The 24006-nt window shown below is 39.7% G+C and overlaps 1 protein-coding gene across 1 annotated transcript in view; it reads left to right on the top strand.

Moving 5' to 3' along the window:
* The window catches only part of Nptn (neuroplastin), an 81426-nt gene that overhangs the window by 37812 nt on the left and 19608 nt on the right, over positions 1-24006 (top strand). The window contains exons 2-4 of the mRNA XM_057766586.1: positions 3212-3559; positions 8271-8439; positions 13609-13703. Of these exons, the coding sequence (XP_057622569.1) occupies positions 3212-3559; positions 8271-8439; positions 13609-13703 (612 nt within the window). The remainder of the gene's footprint in view (positions 1-3211; positions 3560-8270; positions 8440-13608; positions 13704-24006) is intronic.

Below are 24006 nucleotides of genomic sequence, written 5' to 3' on the forward strand. Positions count from 1 at the left end.
TTTTCTAACCGACTCAGAGGAAAGTAGAGGAACACACAGAAGAAGTGAGGAAGGGCTTAAAGAGATGAGCACAGCAGTTTCTTTTGGGGAAGGTGGAGAAGAAGGTCAGGTGATGTTTCTTCCCTGCTCTAGGGGGATCTCAGGTTTTTTCCCTAATATTTAACCCCTGTACTTTATTTTTCAATAAAAGCACAAAAGAAGCCCTTATATAAATCCCTTGTCTGTTTAAAGATAGTTTCATTCTTTTTTGTTGTTGTTTGTTTTTTCGAGACAGGGTTTCTCTGCAGCTTTGGAGCCTGTCCTGGAACTCGCTCTGTAGACCAGGCTGGCCTGGAACTCACAGAGATCTGCCTGCCTCTGCCTCCCGAGTGCTGGGATTAAAGGCGTGTACCACCACCGTCTGGCTTCATTCTTTATTTAAAGGACTTATTTTATGTATATGGTTTTGCCTGCATGTCTGTACAATACGTGAACGTGCCATTACTGATAAGGCTAGAAGAGGGAGTCTGATTCCCTGGATTTTCTGGAACTAGACCCATTTGGTTTTGGAAACCAAACCCAGGTCCCCTGCAAGAGCAACAAATACTATTAACCACAAAGCCCTATTTCTAGCTCCTTCAATTTTGTCTATAAAAATTTGCATTTTATGATCTACCAATTCAAATAATAAATTAGACTTGAGCTTAATGATATGGGTAGACACTTTTTTTTTTTTTTTTTTTGGAGATGGGGTTTCTCTGTGTAGCTCTGACAGTCCTGGAACTTGTTCTGTAGACCAAATTGGCTTCAAACTGAGATCTGCCTGCCTCTGCCTTCTAAGTGTTGAGATTCAGATTATGTGCCACAAAGCCTTGTCTAAACCTGACCTACAAGTAGGCATTTGAACTGGATTAGATTAACATTTTTTTCCCTTCTCAGTAGGAAGTCTTGCTTGGGGGTGACAGGACCAGGCTGAGTAATCTGCTTTGTTTTCTGCAGTGGGAATCATGTTTACATCCTTTTCTCGATAGCTTTGAATTGTGTGCTATTGAGATTTGGGGTTACACTGGAATTTCATGGACTCTGTTGGTTTGGATCATCTTTTTTATATTAGCTTGGTCAACGGATTGTTAAGCAGGTTTTAGTTCAGTATCTTTGTGCTATTCAGAAGAAAGTAGAAAATATGCAAGTCCGCTAATAGTTTCTAGGACATTATGGAGTACATAAATACAGCATTTGAGGGATGTAAGAGCTCTACCTTCATGGACAGTACCAGAGTAAGATGTGATTTATTAAGTTGTCAGAATTATAAGTAAAACAATCTTCACAGTTTTTCAAGAATTTACTAATAACTAGTTTTCACTGGGGATTACACTGATAGTAAAAACATCTTCCATAATCTCTCCCTTCTATTTGTAGGTGTTGACTTTTTGACAGTTGGCAGCAGTTTATGAGGCGACTGAGATCAGTATTTTATCTAGCAGCAAGCTCAGCTCTATATAGAACCTTTGGGGCTCTTTTCTATATTTATTAAACAACTTCTGCATCTGAGATTGACATTTGTTTGGCCTGTTGGGTCTTGTATTAGATAGTTTCTTACAAGAAATCCTAGATACAAAGGGGAAGTTTCAAATAGCATATTCAAAGTATAACATACGGTGTAACCTGTTGATTATTGTATTTCTCTACTATTCACTCTGAAAGCTAGTTGAAAGGCTAGAATGAATTTATAGTCTTGACGTATACTTGAATATGACAGTCAGCACCTCCATAGTATTCTTAGATCCATAGAGTAGGTTTCATTTCCAAAGACAGATACTGCCGTGGGTTATACACAGGAATATTTCTACTTACTAACCTCCATTTTCAGTTAGCTAATTATATCCTTGGCTTCTAGACTATAGAAAAACTTGAATTTTCATTCTCCCTGTCCTCTGGAGTGTTCTTAAGTCTAATATTGGCAGATTCTAACCTGGTAATTTATGAGCCAAGCCACTCAGAATGCCTTCCTCTGAATTCTTGACTTACACCTTAGGGCATTGCCTAATAGGTAGAAATTTGAACAAACCTGGGTAGTGAATGAGTGAGTGCATGGTTGCAGTGTGGTTTCTTTCCTACAATAGGCTCTACTCCAAGTTTTAAAATAAGCCTGGGTGATGATAATAATTTAAAAACTATAGTAACAACAGCTCCTTCTGCCGTTACTACCTTGCCTTATAGACAGCAGGTTATGGACAGGTAGACGTAGGCATCAGCTTTAGCTGAGCAGTGCCTCGAATGCAAGTTGAAGCATATAACCTTTACCCTACAGTTCTCAAACTTTTTGAAATGACTGTTAGCAGCCAGACAAATACCCTTTGTAGCGGACCCTTTCAAGAACCACAAGTATTTCAAAGACTGACTGTTTAGGTGATGTTACTAGTAGAATTTACAGGGTCATGAAGAGCATTGTCCCTCTCTTCACTGGCATTGATTGGGTTGCCATTAGTGTTGTTCAGCTCCTGAGCTGAGCGCAATAGTTGTTACTTTGATGTCCTGTTCCTGAGGGTCTGTATTCAGATAGGTGAAATAGACGACTGGGCTGTCTGTTTGCTGTGGGCCGAGGAATGATTAAGAGATGGGAAAAGACTAAATTAAGGATAGTATCCTGCTTGTGAGAATTTTACTGCCCTTCAGCTGAAATTTGGACTCCGAATAACAAGAGAAGGTACCAGCACATTAATTAACACTTCTTCTTGAGACCTCGGAAAGATACTGGATCTCTAATGAAATGTTTACTCATTCAAAAAGATCCTGACTTGGCATAAAAACCCATTGCCACTTCCTGTTATCTTCCATCATTTGCCTGAGTTTGGAAAGGTAATGGTTTTGTGCTCTATGGAAGGATGCTCTTTCCAAGACCTAAGGCTTTCTCATTCCTACCAGCTGGGCCCATTGCTAAAATGCTTTCCAGTGGGCTTGCTTCTGCCTGGCCAGCACCTGGGCTGCCCCAGCTTGTAATTGGCCTGCCTTTGCTTCATAAGCTTCCAGGGTGGTTCTTCTTCTAAAAGCTTGTATGAATTGCTATTACTGTCTTCTTTATAGTTTAAAAATGAATCCTTTTTTTTGTTCTCTGCAACTCATTTGCTTTTTTCTTTTCTTTTCTTTCCTTTAAATTATTAACACCTGTTGATTCTTTTGTTTTTTTTTTCTGGTTGGCCTGTCACTTCATTCCTGCTCCCCCTCCCTCTAGCTGGGTTTGTCAAGTCGCCCATGTCAGAAACTAAGCTCACGGGGGACGCCTTTGAGCTGTACTGTGACGTGGTCGGGAGCCCCACGCCAGAGATCCAGTGGTGGTACGCAGAAGTCAACCGGGCAGAGTCTTTCAGACAGCTGTGGGACGGTGCTCGGAAGCGCCGTGTCACCGTAAACACCGCCTACGGGTCAAACGGCGTGAGTGTGCTGAGAATAACCCGGCTCACCTTGGAGGACTCTGGGACTTACGAGTGCAGGGCCAGCAACGACCCCAAGAGGAATGACTTGAGGCAAAACCCTTCCATAACATGGATTCGAGCCCAGGCCACCATAAGCGTCCTTCAGAGTGAGTCCAGCACCCTACAGTAGTAGTACTGTAGTCTTTAGAGGTGGCCCAATGACCCTTCCCTTCTGCTTCCTTTCCCTCTATCCCAGTATGATCGCTAACCCTACCCCTTGTCTTTGTTTTTTCAAATCCACGACCCTTCTGGTTGTAGTGTATGAAAACATTTGTGGCAATTTTTTTTTTTTTTTTTTTGATTTGCCGTCCTTTCTACTTCCCTTATCCCCCAACCCTTCTCTGTGTCTTTCTCCTCAGGAACAAAGAACTTGAGGAAATCCTGACTATCCAAAGTCAGCTGCGCTGGGAAGAGGTGGGGAGGGAGAACTGGGGAAGCAAACTTTTTTTTAAAGCATAAATGCCAGGCAGTCAAATGAGGATAGTGTTGAAACTGTTTCTTTCCCTCCTCTTTAATTTTGTAGTAGGTTTCCTGCTATCCTTTTGCTGATTGCTTTTCTGGTGCCTTTCTCTTTTTGTTTCTTTCCCCACTCTAACTACTTTTTATTTCCCCTGTTCATTTGTTGGAAGTTCTCTGAATAGCTAGCTGCCTTCACCTCTATGGTTTTAAGTTTGTGTCTGCCCAGCTTTTTGCCTCCCTGTGACTTGGTGTTATCCTGTTCTGTTGATGGGAATGTTGCCATGGTGCAGTGTAGTGGTATGTGTTTTGTTGGGTGGCATGTAAGCTTGGATATTCCATAGCTCCAGCTCTTTTTCTTTTCTAAAGCAGTGGCATGTGCTTCTCTGACAGCAGCCCTCAATGCAACAGCACAGTTCTTACTGAGACTGTTTTCTTTAAAGTAGCTGCCTGAGATTCTCTCCCTTAGTCTTGCTCTCAGGAGGTAGGTGGTCTGAAGCTGCAAACTACATTGTTTTTTAAAACTATCACACTGTCTTGAAAATCAGAATTCCATCTGATTCCTGTTCACAGACAGCTTGACTCTGATATTTGCAAAAAATTCCTTTATCCTATAAACCCTAAGATAGTTTGAAAAAACATTCTCACTGTCTAGAAAGAAAGAAGAAAGAAAAGGAAGGAAGGAAGGAGAAAGAAAAAAGATAAAAAGAAAGGAGAAAGAAAGACCTACCTTAAATCTCAACAACAATCCTCTTGAGTCCTTTGTCTGTTGTACAAGTTAGGTTTGGGTGACCAGTTCTCTTTCTGAAACCTGCATGGCAGGAAACAGACCCCACCACAAAATCAGTGCTCTCTCCAGGAAGGGTTCTAGTCCTGCATTTGGCTTGTTTATGATTGAGGGGCATTCTCAGTTTCTTGGAAGGGCCTCGTATGAGTGGCTCAGTGAGAGACCTATAGCCATTTTTAGTATGAAGAACTGACTTATTTAGAGAGAATGAAGTTCAGTATTTTTTTGTGAACAATTTGGTGATAACAGCAATAGGAGAGGGACTCTGAATATATATTATATATTATATATATTAATGGGAAAATAGCAAATTAGTATCTGTTTTGTATCCACTTGGAAAACAGGGAGATGGGTGTGAAAGGGAGACAGAGAAGCTATTGCACTTACCACTGCTGAATCAGAGAACCTGCTTCTGTGATGGGGAAAAGAAAACCTGTCTGTGAAAATGGGAAATATTAACCCAGCAATTTTTCTTATTCTTTTTTTTTTTAAACAATTTTTCCCCTTGCACGCATCCTTCTCCTGCTCCCGTGCTCCTTTCCTTAAACAAAAAGCCGAATTATCCAAATGGCCACAAAGGTTTGTAGATTATAGTCATAGACTGGATATTTGGTAGTTTTACTTCCACTAACCTTAACTTGTAGCTAAAAAGACCATGTCGAGGGGGTATAAAAATAGGTCTTTGGGGTTACCTATGTATTAGTTCCTTAGAGTAGTACTTCCCCAATTTACTTACAAATAAGTTTATTAACTTATGGGTTACATAAGTTGAGCTACAACCTGCCTAGCTAATCTCTTCCTGAATATCCACATTAGTTGATTAACACAAATTAGCTATAACATCACGAATTTAACTTTAATTGAATTGTTTTGTAATTTTAGGCCTCCCTAGAAACATTGCTTCCACAGGGAGATTGGACTCTTCTAAGAATGGTATACCGGCTGTACTTTTTCCAAAGGTCTTTGAATAATGTAAACCAGAAGAGAAATGGGTCCAGTTTTTAGGCTTTCTTTGCCATATGTTCTTTACATACACATGGTGACTAGGATAAGGGTCCTACCTGACACTTCTAAAATAGGAGTCAGTGACAGGTAAAAATATTTGAATTTCTAAATGTTCATCTCTTTTGGACTTTTCACTGGGTAGCACTGGGCCACAGAAATAAGTGTCTCACCTTCATGTTGGTGTAGAATATAAATGGAGTACTGCAGCCAAGAAACTCAGCAACCAGAGGAGTCAGGTCACCCCACCTACAATCCTCCTCTGATACATAATCATATTTAAAGCTAATCAACTTGCTCCTAGCTGACTCTCTCCTGGATCCTTAACATTTAAGGGAAAAAGTACTTTCTTTTGCCTTCTAAGATTTCTTGGCAGAAAGTCTACCAGATTGCTTTCATCACCTTCTTAATCTCCCTGAGCTGCAATGATCATTTGCATCGTCACAGGTAAGAGTAGCATTTACTTTGCCTCCTCGTATGTAAACATCTGAAAACTCTTGGCCTCATTCTCAGAGTTCCCCCTTTCTCAGTGCAATCTGAGAGGAAGAACCCGGAGATTCCCAAGTGGGACAGAAAGTGAAATTGGACAATAAAAATTTAGTGAAAACTTAAGTGTGTTTGAGTTTAATGTTGCTTTTGATACATATACATATATATTTAATTTCTCTTCTGTGGAGTACTGGTTCTAGCTTTTTCTCTTCCGTTTTGCTTGGTTTTAATTTTTCTTGGAATTGTGATGCTTTCTGCTGATGGTGTATGTGCGCCTTCCATTGCAGGGTTTGCAGCTGTTCTGCTCAGTTTATTAAAGCCCAGGGAATTGGCTTCTGTCCAGTGTGTCTTGAAACCATGGGACACCACTGCGCTAACGTGTTTACATGCATCTGCTTTTGTCTTAGTGGCTGCTATGCCTCCATTATTTGTATATAGAGACCTTGTTTGGTGTTACTAAATAGGACCAGTACTGAATGGAAGATAACCGTTATCCTTTTATCAGAATTGGAAATAAGTTAGAACCTGTTTGTTAACTGAGGCACTTTCAAGATTTGCTTTATCATACGATTATAAAAGATACTAACATTATAAGCAGAAATGTTACATGGGTTAGGAAGTCATTAAGGCATTACATTTTCCAAGTATCTTGTAACTTCTCCATCTTCTTTTCTCCTCTCAACTATAAAAAGAAGCAGTTTCAAAAGAGGGAGACAGTTTTGTCCTCAAGACTTAGAACCATTCTTTATAAAATGATGAGGGGAACTGCTGTTGAAATATATATTAGAAGTAGCCAGATACAAGGAAGTGGGAAATCAGCCATGGGTGTTTGAGAAAGGGGTGTTGGGAAGAGACAAATACTTCTTAATGTGAATGGGGAAAGGTGATTGGTTGAGACTTCACCTGAAAGAAAATGTTTGATCCAAAATAGCAAAAAAGTTGGACCTGGGAAAAGATAAACACAAACACTATAGTCCTGATTATAATATGGAAATAAAAAATTAAAAGTTCTTTCAAGATAAGCCTTCCAGAGATGATTCAAAGTGATTATAAATTTTCTGCTTAATCGGTTCTATTTAACGAATTGAAGGTTATTTTTATAGACAAAGTGTTAGCTTAAGTTATCCAAGCCCAGAATAAAACCATAAAGAAAAAAGTCTTTATTTTGTGTTTAGGTGAAGGTTTTGAGGGTCTAGGTGTGGTGTTCAGAGTTGGGGGCAGGATAGGAAACTCAGTCAGATGTATTTTATAGGGACATTTTTGCCACTGATAGTAATTATGGCCTTGTACAAGTCATTTTACTTTTTCTAGCCCATTAAAGAGAGGAGTAAAGTCTAAGGGCTTGCAGTTCTAAGTTTTTAGGAGCTCATATGCCAAGACATACTGCACTGTAGTATAATTGTGTTGTCTTGCAGTGAGTGTGTGTTAAAGTACAATTCTGAAAAGGTTGTTTTGGGAATAAATATGGGCTGGAGAAAGAGTCAGTGGTTCTTTAAGAAGTTACCCTCTGCAAAATTTGAAAGAGTATAAGAGACTTACAAATGGGACGTTTACTTTTAAATCTAGTACCTTTCCTATATGAAGGCCATGGTTGGTTTGCTCTAGGTTAACAGCTTCCAATGTGGGAATAATCATACATGTGTTATGTGTTGCTGTTGCAAGGCCAGTAACTTAGTAAGGAATCTATCACGTAAATGACACACTGCCTTTGCATTCAGAACTGCAAGGTAGAGCTCCATTTTTTTTTTATAGATGCTGAATTGGCTGGTGGTCCTTACTTCATAAAATTGTGGTATTCAGAAACTAAGTGGATTGTTACCAGTGCAAGCACATGTAATATTCTCATTCTTTCACGTCTAGGCCAGCTGGTCTTCAGGCTGTTGTCTGCGCTAGTGGTCATTTGCTTATGATCATTGTTTTTCCTTTTTTAACTTCCTCCAAAGTGGTAAAGTGAAAGTCCTAATGTAGTCTTGTCTGCCTTCCCTCTTTTTCTAGTCTCCCCGTCCTACCCCATTCAACTCTCAGGCCAGGGCTGCAAACAATGAAAAGCTATGGCACTCTGTCATTGTGTACTCTAATTACAGAGCCAAGAATTGTCACCAGTGAAGAGGTCATTATTCGAGAAACCCTCCTTCCTGTTACCCTGCAGTGTAACCTCACCTCCAGCTCTCACACCCTTATGCACAGCTACTGGACAAAGAATGGAGTAGAACTCACTGCCACACGTAAGAATGTCAGCAACATGGAATACAGGTGAGAGGGACTAACATTCTTAAGAAGGGAGAGAGTATGGATAAGATTACTTGTTCATAAACCTTGATCATTAGTAGTTTACATTTATATGATATAATTATGAGTGAAAATGCTACTTAAAAGATAATTTTTGGGGCTGGAGAGATGGCTCAGTGGTTAAGAGCATTGCCTGCTCTTCCAAAGGTCCTGAGTTCAATTCCCAGCAACCACATGGTGGCTCACAACCATCTGTGATGAGGTCTGGTGCCCTCTTCTGGCCTTCAGGCATACACGTAGAAAGAATATTGTATACATAATAAATAAATAAATATTTTTTTAAAAAAAAAGATGATTTTTGGAATTGGTGAGATGACTCAGCAGTTAAGGGAATTTGCTACCAGACCTGATAACCAGAGTGTAGTCTCTGAAATCCACGTGGTGGAAGGAAGAACCAACTCTGGCAAGTTGTCTCTCTCTCTCTGTGTGTGTGTGTACGCTTGTGTGTATATACTAAACAATTTTTTTTTTAAAGATGTGGGTGTAATCCTAACACTTGGGTGGCAGAGGCAGGCAGATCTTTGTGAGTTCAAAGCCAGCCTAGTTTCCATAATGAGTTTCCGGACAGCCAGAACTGTGTAGAGAAACCCTGTCTCCAAAAAACAACTGAAAAGGGTGAAATGGGGTGGGACAGAGAGAAAGGCAGACACATTGTGAATTATTTTATTACAGTGAGTTGAGCTGGTTCCTAAACCAGACCTCTGCCTCTGTAATGATGTGTTTCCATGCTTCTCTTAAAGGCCTTTCTATGTGTCTTAGCCTCATTAGGAATTTTACGTGTACATGTTGAAGAGATGAATTTGAGAATATTTCTATAAAAATTTCAGTATGATCTTATTTATTTCAGTGGACTAAACTCTTTTCCAAATTATGTACTTTGACAAGATGCATTTGGCCTTCTCCTGATTTTATGTATGTATGTGTGTGTGTATGTATGTGTGTATGTATGTATGTATGTATGTATTTTTTGAGACAGGGTCTCTTTATGTGGTCTTGGCTGTCTTGTGTAGGAGAAGGCCACTTATTCGTCCTGGCCTCCCAGAACCGAAATAATCACACAGAAACTGTATTAATTAAACCACTGCTTGGTCCATTAGCTCTAGCTTCTTATTGACTAACTCTTATATTAATTTAATTCATTTCTGTTAATCTGTATATAGCCACGTGGCAGTGGCTTACTGGCAAAGATTTGGCATGTCTGACTGGCCGCTCCATGGTGTCTACCTCTGCCTCTTCTTCCCAGCATTACATTTAGTTTTCCCTGTCTAGCTCTGTTCCCCTATAGCTCTGCTATAGGCCCAAAGCAATTCCTTTATTAACCAATGAAAGCAACACATAGACAGAAGGACCTCCAGTCTTGGTCTTCTCTATGTACAGGCTGGCCTCCAACTCACAGAGCTCCTCCTGCCTCTGCCTCCTGAGTACTGTGATCAAAGGCATGTACCACTGTACTCAGCGTTGGCCCTCTCCTGGATAGTCTAGTCTGGTAAGACATAGGAATCTGTCAGAGATTTCTAAATGATTCTAGTGGGCAATCATGTTGAGGGCCATAGATGGTCCTCTCACTATGATAATTAAGAAACTGAAACTGAGAACAGGGAATTATTTGCTCAAGGAGTCAGTATTAGTTGAGTCTTAGTTAGAATACAGGCCCCTCGACCTACTTCAGTAGTTTGAGAAGCAAAGTCACCTTTGAAACTCAACTCTTGGAACAGGGGATCTTTCCTGTGGATAGATGTTCTAGTGAATTGTCTTCCAAGAATAATGGCACCATAACCTAATCAGGACCAGTCAATAAAGTTATCTTGGTGAGGGTGGTAGCGTAGAGATACCCTTTGAATAAAGGCTTTTGCTGGTCTTAGTTACCTGGAATGCCAGTGATTTGGTGTTTTTTAGAGTGTTGAGAACACTTGGTAACTCATCCTTTAGGAAAGTTTGTTTGCAAAGTGATCTGGAAAAGGATCAGCTAATCTTGCTTGGCAAGATGACACTATATAAAGAAATAATACCGAAGGGAGACCGGGAAAGGCTGTGGACTTAGCAGCAAGGACATTCTGCAGTATTTCACATCACTTAGATTTTCATGACCTTTGTTTAATTGATCTACATGAGTTTGTAGGTCCTCATTCCTTTTTCAGAAGGGAAAACTGAGGCTCAGAGAGTAGTAGGTCTTGGCTGCCTTTTAGGTCAAGTATTATAATTTATATATTTCAGTACCAATGTTAGATTCCACATCTACTTTGAATTGTTTCTGGAGTACTTTCCTCCCCAACTGTACCATACACTTAATTATTGTTGATCGCTTTTTGTTCTTTACTCTTTGTTCTCTTTAGGGGGGCCTGCCACCCAGCTCCCAGATAATACACACGAAGGCTTATTTTTAGTTATGAATCCCTAGTTTTAGCTTGACTTGATTCTTGCCAGCTTTTCTTAACTTAAATGATTACCTTTTGCCTCTGGACTTTTTTCTTTTCTTACTTATGTTTACCTTATTTTCACTCTTACCCCCTGACTTCTCTCTTTGTTCTCCCGTTGCTTCCCTCTTCCTTGTTTCTCCTCCTATTTATACTCTGCCTACCAGCCCCATCTACCCTTGCTCCTGCCTCACTGTTGGCTGTTCGGCTTTTTATCATGTGTTTTAGACAGGAAAAGAATCACAGCTTCACAGAGTTAAACAAATACAGCATAAACAAAAGCAAAACGTCTTTACATCATTAAACAAATATTCCACAGCATAAACAAAATTAACACAGCATACAATAAATAATATTCTCCAACGCTTAGTGGCAGCTTAATCTGTCTCCACTGTGGTTTCTTCTGATGCTAATTGAGAATTTAGCTTTGACTGAATTTTCTTAGTTTGGAAAGTGTTAACCATTTGGAGTTGTTGGTTGGTATTTACTTCATACCTCCTTCAAGGAAGCAGGTATCAGTAATCTTTCCCTGGGTATTGTGTTACCCATAGAGCTGTCAGCTGTTAAGTAAATGACGTTTCTACTTGACTTTGTTTTTTGTTGTTGTTGTTTTTCAAGACAGGGTTTCTCTGTAGTTTGGAGCCTGTCTTGGAACTAGCCCTTATAGACCAGGCTGGCCTCGAACTCACAAAGATCCGCCTGCCTCTGCCTCCCGAGTGCTGGGATTAAAGGTGTGCGACACCACCATCCGGCTCTGCTTGATTTATAACTGTCTCTTTGCCTCTGTTTTCTTTTTGCCTCAGTGTACTTGATATAGATGGAATAACTGCTTAGATATTCTTGGGCTACTCAGGAAGTCAGCCATTGAACTAGCTTCAGAAGCCTGTTCTACCTACCCTGAAGGGGACATTTTCTGTTTGCTTTAGTTGCCTTTCCAATAGTTAGTTCTAGGGAATGGTTTTGGGAGATAAACACATAGGCATGTCTTTGAGCTTGGGAGTCCCCATCCCCCAAGTTTTCCTTATGGAACTTAGAGTCAGCCAAACCCTGAAGGTATAGCTGTTATTCATTCCTGAAACTCTGCAGTACTTCAGAACAGTTGATTTGTGTGTTTCTTTTGAGAATGTAGATATAGAGTCAAAGTGGGATATTTGTGTCAAGTTGAGAAGATATCTTAACTGTGCCGACACAGGTATGCTGAGTCAGTTCCTATCTGTGGTCTCTCTCTCTCTCTTTTTTTTTGTAATGAACAATAAGATGGGTAAATTCTTTGGGCCAGTAATGGTAGTAAAATTAGGAGTTTTTATTAAACATTAATTTCTGCAGTGGAGGTTTGATTAAGTTATGTTCAGAAGAATATGAATCTAGCCCTGTATTAGCATTTATCCTCTAATCTGGGGGTAGTTGATTTTTTTTTGTTTGTTTGCTACAGTTAGTCTCTGCGTGCCTCACCCTCCTGTGTGTAGGATGGTGTGTATTGAGGCTGTGTGAGGTGGGCATCAGCTGTGAGACTTAAGAGGAGCTAATGTCCTGGCCACACGTGCTTTTTACAGTAATTTCTTATCTTGAGTCTTGCTCTGACTTTGTGTTTGTTCATTTATTCACTTGTTTATTCATTTCTCTACTACAGTGTGACTACCAGGTAAGGGCTGAATGTAGAATTGTGTACCAGTCAAACAGTGTATTACATAGAACTTAGTCTGTTATGGATAACAATCAAGCAATATCATAAGTACATGAATATACATTATGGATGAGTGCTGTGAAGAACCAAATTTTAGAGTAATGGAGGAGGAGGATATTTAGATGGGCTGGATGTGAGATATAAGTCCAGACTTGACAGAAAAGGACTTAAGTCTGCCGGGTGTTGGAAAGAGCAGTAAAGGAGCATTGTATGGAGATTTTGAGGTGGAAGCAATTGTGGCATATTGAAGCACTGCAGAGTGCCTAGCAGAGCTAGAAAATAAAATGATAATTAAAAAAAAAAAGCTGGATTTCGGGCTGGAGAGATCGCTCAGTGGTTAAGAGCACTGGCTGCTCTTCCAGAGGTCCTGAGTTCAATTCCCAGCAACCACATGGTGGCTCACAACCATTTGTAATGAGATGTGGCACCCTCCTCTGGCCTGTGGGCGTACATGGAGGCAGAATGTTGTATACATAAAATAAATAAATAAATCTAAAAAAAAGCTGGATTTCAGTGAATAAATGTTCTTTTGGTAGGTTTGGTTGTTTGCCTTTTTAAAAAGAAAACTATGCTTGGGCCTCTTTGTGTGTTGACTTCCTGAAAGGCATGAAACTAAATCAGTTCTTCAGAGAAGCTCAGAAAGGCTTGTGAAGCACCCCATTTCATTTGTCTGTCTGGAACCTCCAGGAGAGCACATTTTTACTGATGGTTTTTCTGTATTTCAATATAAATTATGCTTGATAAAGCCTTCCATTTTTGATTGCTTGTTTTGTAGTTTGTTTCTCCCAATAAATAATAACATCTTAAAGTTAAGGACCAAAATCCATTCCATTTCTATTACTGGAACCCAGCAGGGAGTAAAGCATTAATATTTGGGAATGCATAAAGGAAGGCTTTTATGAAAAAGAGGTGAGTTACAGCAGTAAAGAACAATTTGGAAAGTATGGTCCCATCTTGTTATGTGTTTGACTTGCCTTCTATTATATTTTGATTATTCCCAGTTACCTCATTTCATTTCTCTCCTTATTTCTGCAGGATCAATAAGCCAAGAGCTGAGGATTCAGGCGAATACCACTGTGTGTATCATTTTGTCAGCGCTCCTAAAGCCAATGCCACCATTGAAGTGAAAGGTACAACCCATCAAAGGCTTCGTGTTAGCCTCTTGTTTCTTCTAAGATACCGTCTTATTCTGGATGCCTGGTCTTCAAATTCTTTTTATTTCTATTTTGAGAAGCAGTGTAATTTATGGCTAAGACCAAAGGATTAGGAGCCTGATTGTCTATTTTTAAGTCCCAACTCTATTATGTACTAACTGTATATTGGCAAGTTCTAAACTTCTGTGCTTCTGTGTTCCCTTATTTGTAAAATAAGGATGTCAGGAGCACTTGATACATTTTGTAGGAGCATTAATTATAATAGACTTACTATATGAAATTACTGTTTCACATGTCAAAATATTTAAGTAGTATCTTATATAAAACATTGTGTAAACTTTTAAAACATTTTATAGGTGTGACTTCATAGGTCTTCAGTGGACACTAGCCACATTTTTGAAAGTACATTGTGCAAGGCTAATATAAAGCTATTTTTTTTTTTTTTTAAGGAAATCCTGTGTGGATATGGCATCTTAAAGATGAGGCTATAGCAGAAAGTTTTGTGGGCAGACAGAACTATATAAATTGGAGCTACCTAGTAGCATTAATCTGTTTTCATGCAATACGTGCAAGGAGAAGCTGAGGCCCATACGTGAAACTGTTGTGTCCTGTAGTGAGTTTGTATCAGAGCTAGCCTAGAGCCCAGGTCTTGACTCCTTAACACAGTATTTTTCTTATTGTTATAATGTCTAAGAAGAGGCAGAACTACTGTTTAAGGTCCTACTTAGGAAACCAGGTTTTAATTTATTTTGTTGAGGAAGGACTATAGAAAGACAAACTTGTTGTGGAAGGACAGATTTGAGGAAAAGAAAGGCCTAAACAGTTTCTTAGCTCTTCTTTAAGATATTTGGATCATTAAAAATGCAGATTGAAGAAAAAGTTAGCCATGTTCAGCACCCACTGAATGTGAAGGGAAAGTCGTGTCGTGATGATGCAGTCCTGACTTAGGAGCTGATAAAGGCTCTGTCAGATGAAATTCTGACTTAGGGAGTTACAATGGTTACAACAGATCACAGCAGGCTTGATTCCTCTCTGCTTTTGTTTAACATGAGGGAAAACATTTTCTCTATGACAGTAGTGGACCTTCCCAACGGGAAGTGAGCTGAGCTATCTGGGGAGACTTTCACTCTGTAATTGAAGCCCTGCATCATTCCTGTTGAAGTCTTGGTATAAAGCCCCAAGCAAGAGCTGTGGGACAAGATAGGTGTATTTAGCTGATGTCCACCCCATGCCTCTGGGATAGTGACACACAATTGTAAGTATTGAACAACTTACGGATTTGATAATAATAATTTATAAGCAGCATTTCAAGAATGCAAAAAAAAAGTTTTTCTTCTTTGTTTAGCCAGCTTAGATGTAGCGTTCAGGACTGGTCAGATGACTGAGTGGTAAAATTGCTTCTGTGCTAATCTGGTGACCTGGTTCAGTCCCCAGAACCCACATAAAGTTATAAAGAAAACACCAGCTCCACAGTTAATTCTTTGACCTCCGCATGCTCATCATCTCCCCAATGCGGACCTCCACATGCTCATCATGTCCCCAGTGCACACAACAAACACACAGTAGTAAATAAATCTTGTTTTCTGTTTGTTTTGTTCTGTTGTTTTAAGGTGGGATACAGCAGTCCCAGAGGTAGCCTTTTTCATATTTCTGTAGCAGATTTGAAGAAATAGTGAGGAGGGGCAGGACATAGAAGCAGCTGGCTTAGTGTTTTGAGACAGAAGTTACAACGTGTAGGTTTGGGGAAAGGCTCAGTAAAGTGCTTGCTATTACAAGCATGAGAATCTTAGTTTGACTCCCCAGAACTCACATGAAAAAAAGGCATGACTCTGCAATTCCAGCTCTATGGAGGCAGAAATGGGAGGATCCCTGGCTTTGATCCTGTCTCAGAAAACTAATGTGCAGAGTAGTTGAGAAAGATACCAACATTGACTTCTAATCTCCACTTGCATGCATACCATTGGGCATGTATCTGCATGTTATTTCATATGCTATCATGTTCAAGTTGTTGACTTCACTGTTAAAGTTTTTTACTGAGGAAGACAGGTGATGGTATCCTGGTTTAAAAGACTGAGACATTTCTGTTATATGAAATCCTAAGGTGTTATCTGTGGCTGCATTGGCTAAATACACAATTCATCAACAGTCTGTTAGAATTCTTAAGGAGTTTTAAAGGTTTTTGTATTCTCTTCCTTAACATGTGGATAGAAAACAGTGTGTGTAAAATGTTGAGTCTTTAAGGTTGTTGATAATTTAGTCTGATAAAGATTAGGAATGTTGAGTTTTTTTATTAAAAGTTTAAAAAGCTTTGAATAAACCCAGGATCATATTCTAACCTAGCTTCCAGTTGTGTTTGGGTATGAAAACTGACTTAAATTTAGAGGGGAGTGTGCTTCAATTCCTAACCACTGTCATACATACTGTATTTTATTAGTGCCTCTGGGATAGGGCTGGAAACAGGTGCTGTTTTATACTGTAGAGATGGGAACATCTGCAGAACAGAAAGAGGTTATTATACTGGAAAAACTCAAGATTTGGGGGAGCATAAGTCATCTCTTTGCTGACAGAATCTCTTAGGTTCTTCCTCATGTTTGGAATTAACTGAACCAGCACTTCGGAACAATGAAATTCAGACCATACATAAATATTTGTTCTCTGAATGACAGTCATTTTTCGTCATAATAAAGGAGGAAAACGTTTTTCACTCTAGTCTATAGATTGCTTTTAAGTAATTTGGGATTGAAAGATGGACTCCGTGGGTAAAGTGCTTGCTGCATAAGCATGAGGACACAAATTGGGATCCCCAGTACTTACATAAAAAGCTGGGTATGGTAGTGTGGACCTGTATAACCCAAGCACTGGGAGATGGAGGCAGAAAGATCCCCGGTGGCGTGCAACCAGCAGTTTTAGCGAGTTAGTGAGCTCTAGGTTAGTGAGACAAACCCTGCTTCAAAAAATAGATGAAGTTATAAAAGACAGTGTCCAGTGTTGACCTCTGACCTCCATACATGCTCATGTGGACATATACTCATGCATAGATCACCCACACACAGATACTCAGATACGCATGAGTGAATTCCCAAAAGTAATATTTATTTCCCCATTCTCCTTGTAGTATCTATAGCCCAAACTGACTTTTGTTATCCTCCTGCCTCAGAATCCCAGTATAGCTTAGGTATTTGAAAAGCAACTTGAACAACTGTGGGTACAGAAGAAGGAACAAGACTGACCAGGAAAGGGGAAAGAGTTGTGATAATTTCCTGGGTCTGTCTTTCATGGGATCTGCCAAGCTCGTTCAGAGGAGAGCACATTTCTCCTGCTTCTTGACTGCAGAAAATGTGGCTTCCAGGAACTGCATGTATAAAGGATTCATTGAAGAATAGGTGTTCTATTTTTTTTTCGTACAGTTTCTCAATCCTTTGCCCCTTTCTCTTTTTGATCTACCTTCCTTTTCTAAACCAGTGTCTTCTGCCCTCCCTTCTTAGCTTTCTTTACATGTCAATATTTTTTGAGGATGAATTCCCAGGATTTCTGGAAGAACATGTCCTGCTGCCAGTTGAACAAGATACTGTGTGGTGATGATGAGTGTCATTATTAAAAGGAATAATATCTCAGATCTAAATAGCATCTTGAACAAAAGCAGCATTTTCATGATCTTTCATTCTGGAGGCTGCCCAGAGGCATCCTTTAGGCTGCAACTGATGTAAAAGCTGGTTTTGACTCCCATGTTGTGTCCACATGAGAAGTCTTTGAAAGGTTAATCGTAGTATCACTGGGGCATTAATGAGCATCATCTTCAGCTCAAGATATCTGTTCCTGCTCTACTCTCAGGGTGCTGCTGACGTTTCATGATAAGAACAGCTCACATTGTATACTTACTGTATGCCAGACATATAGTAATGGTTGTTTTTCTCCTTTCCTTTAGTCTTCACAAGTGTGTGTTGGTGCGGGACAATTCTATATCCTGTCAATTATATTTTAAATAAAAGCTGATTGGCTGATAGCCAGGTAGGAAGTATAGGTGGGAAAATCAAACAGGAAGTAGAGGTGGGGCAAAGAGAACAGGAGTATTCTGGGAAAGAGGAAGCTCTTTCCTGCAGTCCTGCCAAGACCATGGAAGAAGCAGGATGTGACCTGCCCGCTGAAAAAGGTACTGAGCTTTGTGGATAAGGATAATGAGTTAATATAAGTTATAAGAGCTAATATGAAGCCTGAGCTAATGGGCCAGTTTATAATTAATACAGACTCTCTGTGTGATTTTCTTTGGGGCTTACCAGCTGTGGGAACTGGGCAGGACAGAAACCCCAACTAGCAGCCCCACATGTTACAATATGTAGTAAGTATTATATCTACTAGCCAAGTGAGAAAATGGATTTTTTTTGGGGGGAGGGTATTAAATCACTGGTCTAGTGTGGCTGAGTTAACTAGTGGAGCCAGATTTTCACCCAGGCACTCTCATCCCAGAAGAGCCTAAGCTCCTAAGCACAGACTATGCTGTTGTGTTCAGCACAGTACAATTGAAAGGCCTTTGAGAGTTAGAGGAAATGGATTCTAATCTTGTCCTGTCATTAAACTCATCATAAGCTAGACCAGTCCACTTTTCACCTCTGGGCCACAGTTTCTTCTAGTGTTAGATGAAGTAAAATGAAAATAGTAATCTTTAAGGTTCCTTTATGGCTTTTAAGTCTGTACTCTCAGTTGGACACAGGGGAGAGTTTAATACTGAAGGGAATGAATTCTGATCTTATTTTCCACATGGAAATAAACAGCTTCTCAAGATGGGGAGCACTAAACTCAATGTACTTTACTTGTGTAATGGGACATTTGTTTCTTACAGTTCCCAACTTCTAACACTGATGCCAGAAATGGTTTTATTTATTTAATTATTAGTGTGTGTGTTGGGGGGTGGACAGTGTCTATCCCAGCTTGGTCGCTAACTCCCTGTGTAGAGAAGGATAACCTTGAACTTCTGATTCTCCTGTCTCCCTCCCACAATGCTCAGATTACAGGCATGCATCACTGTACCTTTTAATGTGCTGGGGATTCAACCTAGAGCTTCATGCATGTGGAACAAGCAGTTTGCTGAGCTATGCCTCTTAATAAGGAACAATTAGACTAGTGTTCTCAGACTTAATTTAGCTCATCTGAAATGTTTATATCGGGCCTTTTAAAGCACTCCAAGAATCCAGTCATGGTAGCACATGCCTGCAGCCTCAGCTACTTGGGAGGCTGAGATAAGAGAGTCACTGTTTGAGACCAGCCTGGGCAACATAGTTAAGACATTTAAAAAAGAAAAAAAAAGCCGGGCGGTGGTGGCGCACACCTTTAATCCCAGCACTCGGGAGGCAGAGTCAGGCGGATCTTTGTGAGTTCGAGGCCAGCCTGGTCTACAAGAGCTAGTTCCAGGACAGGCTCCGTAGCTACAGAGAAACCCTGTCTCAAAAAACCAAAAAATAAATAAATAAATAAATAAATAAATAAATAAATAAATGAATAAATAAATAAAAAATAAAAAAAAAGAAAAAAGAAAAAAAAGGCCAAGGTTAAAGAACCACTGTCTTAAGAGTGTTATCTTAGTGGTGTTACAGAATGCAACACAGACCCTAGACTAAACCAGTCTTCACACCAACAAAGCATCTACTGTGGAGAAGACTGGCTGGACCAAAACCTACACCTTTGCTTCAATGGGACCGGTCTCATATTCCTTAAGGCTCTTGGCCTTAAGTTAAATCTTCTCTCTCTCTCTCTCTCTCTCTCTCTCTCTCTCTCTCTCTCTCTCTCTCTCTCTCTCTTTCTCTCTCTCTGTGCCTTCTGTTAAAGTCTTTATTTTGCTTGTGGCAGAGATAAGATGTCTCTGGGATTGGATAGGTTTCATAAAGGAAGCAGAAAGATTGTTTATGTAGAAAGAATGTGTTTACTTGGAAACAACTCATTCACTGATAACACCTTTAAGAGTAGATTTTCTTTGAAAATGAGTTCTGTATAGATTAGAAGTTTACTTTGAAAGGTGAACACCAAAAGGTCCTACATGTGAAGCCTTATACCTTTCTCAGATCTATTCTGTTAATGTGCATCCATCTGAACGTGCTTCCCTTGCCTGAATTGACATTTTCTCCAGCCTGCAACCTGGTATGATAGAGAAGCTGGTTGTCTTGCTCTAAGAGCAGGCAAGATGGGCAGCAGAAGATGCAGAGAAAGTTGTGTTTGTCTTCTGTGCAGACTACCAAAGTAATGAAATTATGTCAAATATTCTTGTGTAAATAAGTCTCTTTTGGGACCCAGTAAGTAATGTGTGGTTAGAACATATGACTACGAAGGCAAGAGAACAAGCTAATTCCCAAGTTGGGTCAGAAGGCTTTTCTAAGGGAGTCTTTGTTGCTTTTTCTTTTCTCCTCCTTTTTGCCACTCAGTTTGTACTACCCTGAGGAGGGGCTTTTACTCTGTCACCATATGTTTATTTAACTGGCTGCCTCAGAACAATAGGAACTAGTTAAGTATAATAAAGTGGCAAGCCCATATAAAGTAAGATACTTTACAGTAGACAATCAATCAATAGTTTGTCAGTGAATGCCCTGATGAATAAGCTTTATTAGAGCTACAGTCAAAGTCCTGTTTATATGGGCAGGTAGCTACCATCTCTAGCCTCTCTTTCATCCTTGTTAATAATAACTTTGAAATCTAAGACTTGGCTTTTTCTTCCTGAAATGATAGTGTGGTCTAAGTGATTTTTTTTTTCCCTGTTGCTTTTTGTTTTCTGGTTTTGAGACAGAGTCTCACTATATACCTTAGTGGCTTGGATCTTTACTGTGTAGACTAGGCTGGCCTCAAATATGGTACAGTTCTTAATTCTTCTCAAGTTCTGGATTATAGGCGTGCACCATTATGCCTATCCTTAGTATTTACTTCTGACTGAGTTCTCACCTTCTGTTTAGTGTAGAGATGTGATTTAATCTTTTCAAGGCCTCTATGAAATAGTGTAGGTATTGGTCTCATTTTTCAGGAGGAAACACTGAAACTTGAAAGATTTTAAATGGCCGGTGTTAGGTTGCTCAGTAAACTAGTAGAGGCTTAGTAGCATCTAGGTATCTTTGATTTCCAAATTCAAAACCTTTTTGGTTTTTTGAGACAGGGTTTCTCTGTGGTTTTGGAGCCTGTCCTGGAACTAGTTCTTGTAGACCAGGCTGGTCTCGAACTCACAGAGATCCGCCTGCCTCTGCCTCCTGAGTGCTGGGATTAAAGGTGTGCGCCACCACCGCCCGGCCAAATTCAAAACCTTTTATATTATATGGCATAGTTAGACTCTGGGAGGTTAATCAGTCTCACTTTATATTCAATATCTTCCAGCATATATACAAATGAGAATAACATGAGAAATTGGTTTTGCAGTTTTTACTTATTCATATAATTTATTGTTTTTTTGCATAATCTGTTCTGATTTTTCTCTCAGTACAGTGCAAAATGCATGATCTCTGGAGTCAATTATGCATTAGATTCTAGCTTTGCCTTTTACTAGTAGCCTAATTGGAGACATCAAATAACTTCCAAACTTGATTTTTCCAATTTATGTAGGTATTATATGGGGTAATGTCTGCTTTATTATTTGGAATAGTTATCTGTTACTTGTTCTGGTGTTACCTGAAGGCTTGACTAAATGAGGCCGAAGGATATATTCTCAGAATGGATCACTCAGATTTGTTTTCACAGGCCCTTCTTCTGAGGGCCTCCAAAAATGACTGTTCCCTATCATGGCACCAATGCACCCTCAGAGTGCAAGCAAGGGGAAACACAGTGCCTAATTTTCAGAACGGTGCTAAAATACACCTAAGCAGAACGGCCTTACTTGACTTCTGTAAGACATGTCTTGGGCTTGTAGGAGGTACTAAATAAATGTGTCAAGTCAGTAAAACACAGCTGGAGAAGATGCTAGTTCTTTTGCTCCTTGTATATCTTGGTTTCTCAGGTAGTGTCTTGGTTGACACATATCTATAGAACTTTCCTTACCTTGGAATGCTTATTTTTTTTTTTTTTGGTTTGTAATTTAATTACAACACTTCTTCCTTTTCTCTTCCCTTAGGCTCTTCCATGTAACCCTCCCCACTCTCTTTCAAATTCATAGTCTCTTTTTTCATTAATTGTTATCGCATGAATATATGTATTTGTATATACATATATATTCCTGTATTGGGCTGAGCGTTTAGCACTGGACAACCAATTAGTGTGCTTTTCTCCAGGGAGGACCACCTTTCCAGCACCCGACTTTACTTAGTTGCCCGTGGTTCTTTGTGTAGGGTTGAGGCCTTATGGGCTTTTCCCGATATGGTTTGGCATGTTCGTTGGTGTTGTCTTTGTTCAGCTTAAGTTTGGGTGTTTGTGTTGGTGAGACTTAACAGTTACAGCTTCAGATGCTGCTAGGAGACATAATTTCATAACAAATGCTCTGATTCTCTGGCTCATAGAATCTTTCTGCACCTTCTTCTACTGTGTTCCCTGAGCCTTGGGTGTGTTTTGTAGATGTATCGTTGGGACTAGGTTCCACAACTCTGCATTATGATTGGTTGTGGTTTTTCTGTAGTGGTCTCTGTTGTAAAGAGAGGTTTTCTTGATGAGGGGTGAAAACTACACTTACCAGGTTAGACGGTGGAAGGAGGATGTGGGAAGTCTGGGTATAGAGTTGGGTGGTGGAGGTGGCACAGTGAGTCCTGAGGGTGGGTGTGAGTCCTTAATATTTTTTGACTGAAAAAAATTTATGAGAAAAAGTTATCAGTAGACTAAAGAAATGGCGGAGTAGCTGTGGAGAAGTGGAGCAGTAGAGGCAGCCTGATACTCCTTGGGTAGTGAATTTTTCATGGAAAAGAAAAAAAACATTTCTTTGATAATACCCAACCTAGAAAGCATTTCACAGAATGGTACCAAAGCAGACTTGGGCTTAGCAGGAACCCAATACAGTTTGGGATCTTACCTATTCCATTCACATCCTAGGTGCCTCTGAAAATTGTAGGCCTGGGAAGCAGTCTGTTTACTGTGTAACTTTGGATTGTTTTTAAACCAGAAAAATGAAGTAGTTGAGGTGGTATGTAGTATCAGACCATGAGATAATACAGTTCTCCAGGATTCTACAGTTTTAGTGGATATTGGACATCTTACCTACTTGTTTAAGACTACTGGGAACTAGGCAGAATTCTCTCCATTTGATAAGCATAGATCAAAGCACAGGGGAAAAAAAAAAAAAAAAAACTCCAGCTCAACTGGAATTTGGATCAGTGCCTTTTGATTCTCTTTCCAAACCTGGCCAACAAAGAGGTAGCTGGCCTACTTTGAGTTGCATTGCTTTCAGATGTCTTGTCAGGTCCTAGTGGAAAATATAATTAGAATAAAGAAATTTAAATTCAGAGGATTAGCTCCACATTAGGCTTCTTGGATTCTTAAAGCTTATCTGAAACAGGTGCTGTGTACTTCTTAAGTGAGTCCTAAAAGTGAACTAGCATAGTCTCTAGCATACCTAGATCTTGAAATTCTCCAGATATTGGGCTTAAGATTGTTATAAAGTGGCTAGATGTGGAGTCATTGTTTTTGTTTCTCTTCCCCAACATGGTCTCATGTATTTCAGGCTGGCTTCAAGTCTCCTTTTTCCCCCCTCTACCTTCTAAGTGCTGAGAGCGCAGGCATGAACCACAGCACTCAGTATTATTTTTGTTGTTATTGTTAGTTTCTTTTTTAAAAATTTCTCTTGAGATTATAATTATGATTTCGTTCTTTCCTTTCTCCAAACACCCTTTCTTGCTTTCTTTCAGATTTATGGCCCCTTTTCATAAATAGTTGTTATATACATGTATGTATATTTGTCTATGTATATTCACACACACTTGCATAATAAATAAAACCTGTTCAATCTGTATAATGTTACTTGGATGCATATTTTCGAGGCCTGACCATTTGGTATGACCAATTGGTGTGCCCTTTCCTGGGAAAACTATTTCTCCCACTATCAGCATTCCTTAGTTGGCTTTAGTTCTTTGAGTAGGGTGAGAATTTGTAGTATTTTCCCATCTACTCTGGCATTTCTGTTGTTGTCCTTGTTCAGCTCATGTTTAGGCAGTCATGTTGGTGAGACTTTATGGGTGTAGCTTCTGGCGTTACTATGCAACACAGTGTCAGCAAAGATCCTTTGGCTCTTAGCATCTTTCTGCTTCCTCTTCTATAATGATCCCTAAGCTTTAAGTGCATGGGTGTTTTGTAGATGTATTCATTGGTACTTGGCTCCACAGCTCTGCATTTTCAT

This window comes from Chionomys nivalis, chromosome 4 (genome assembly GCF_950005125.1).
Source record: "Chionomys nivalis chromosome 4, mChiNiv1.1, whole genome shotgun sequence".
NCBI lineage: Eukaryota > Metazoa > Chordata > Mammalia > Rodentia > Cricetidae > Chionomys > Chionomys nivalis.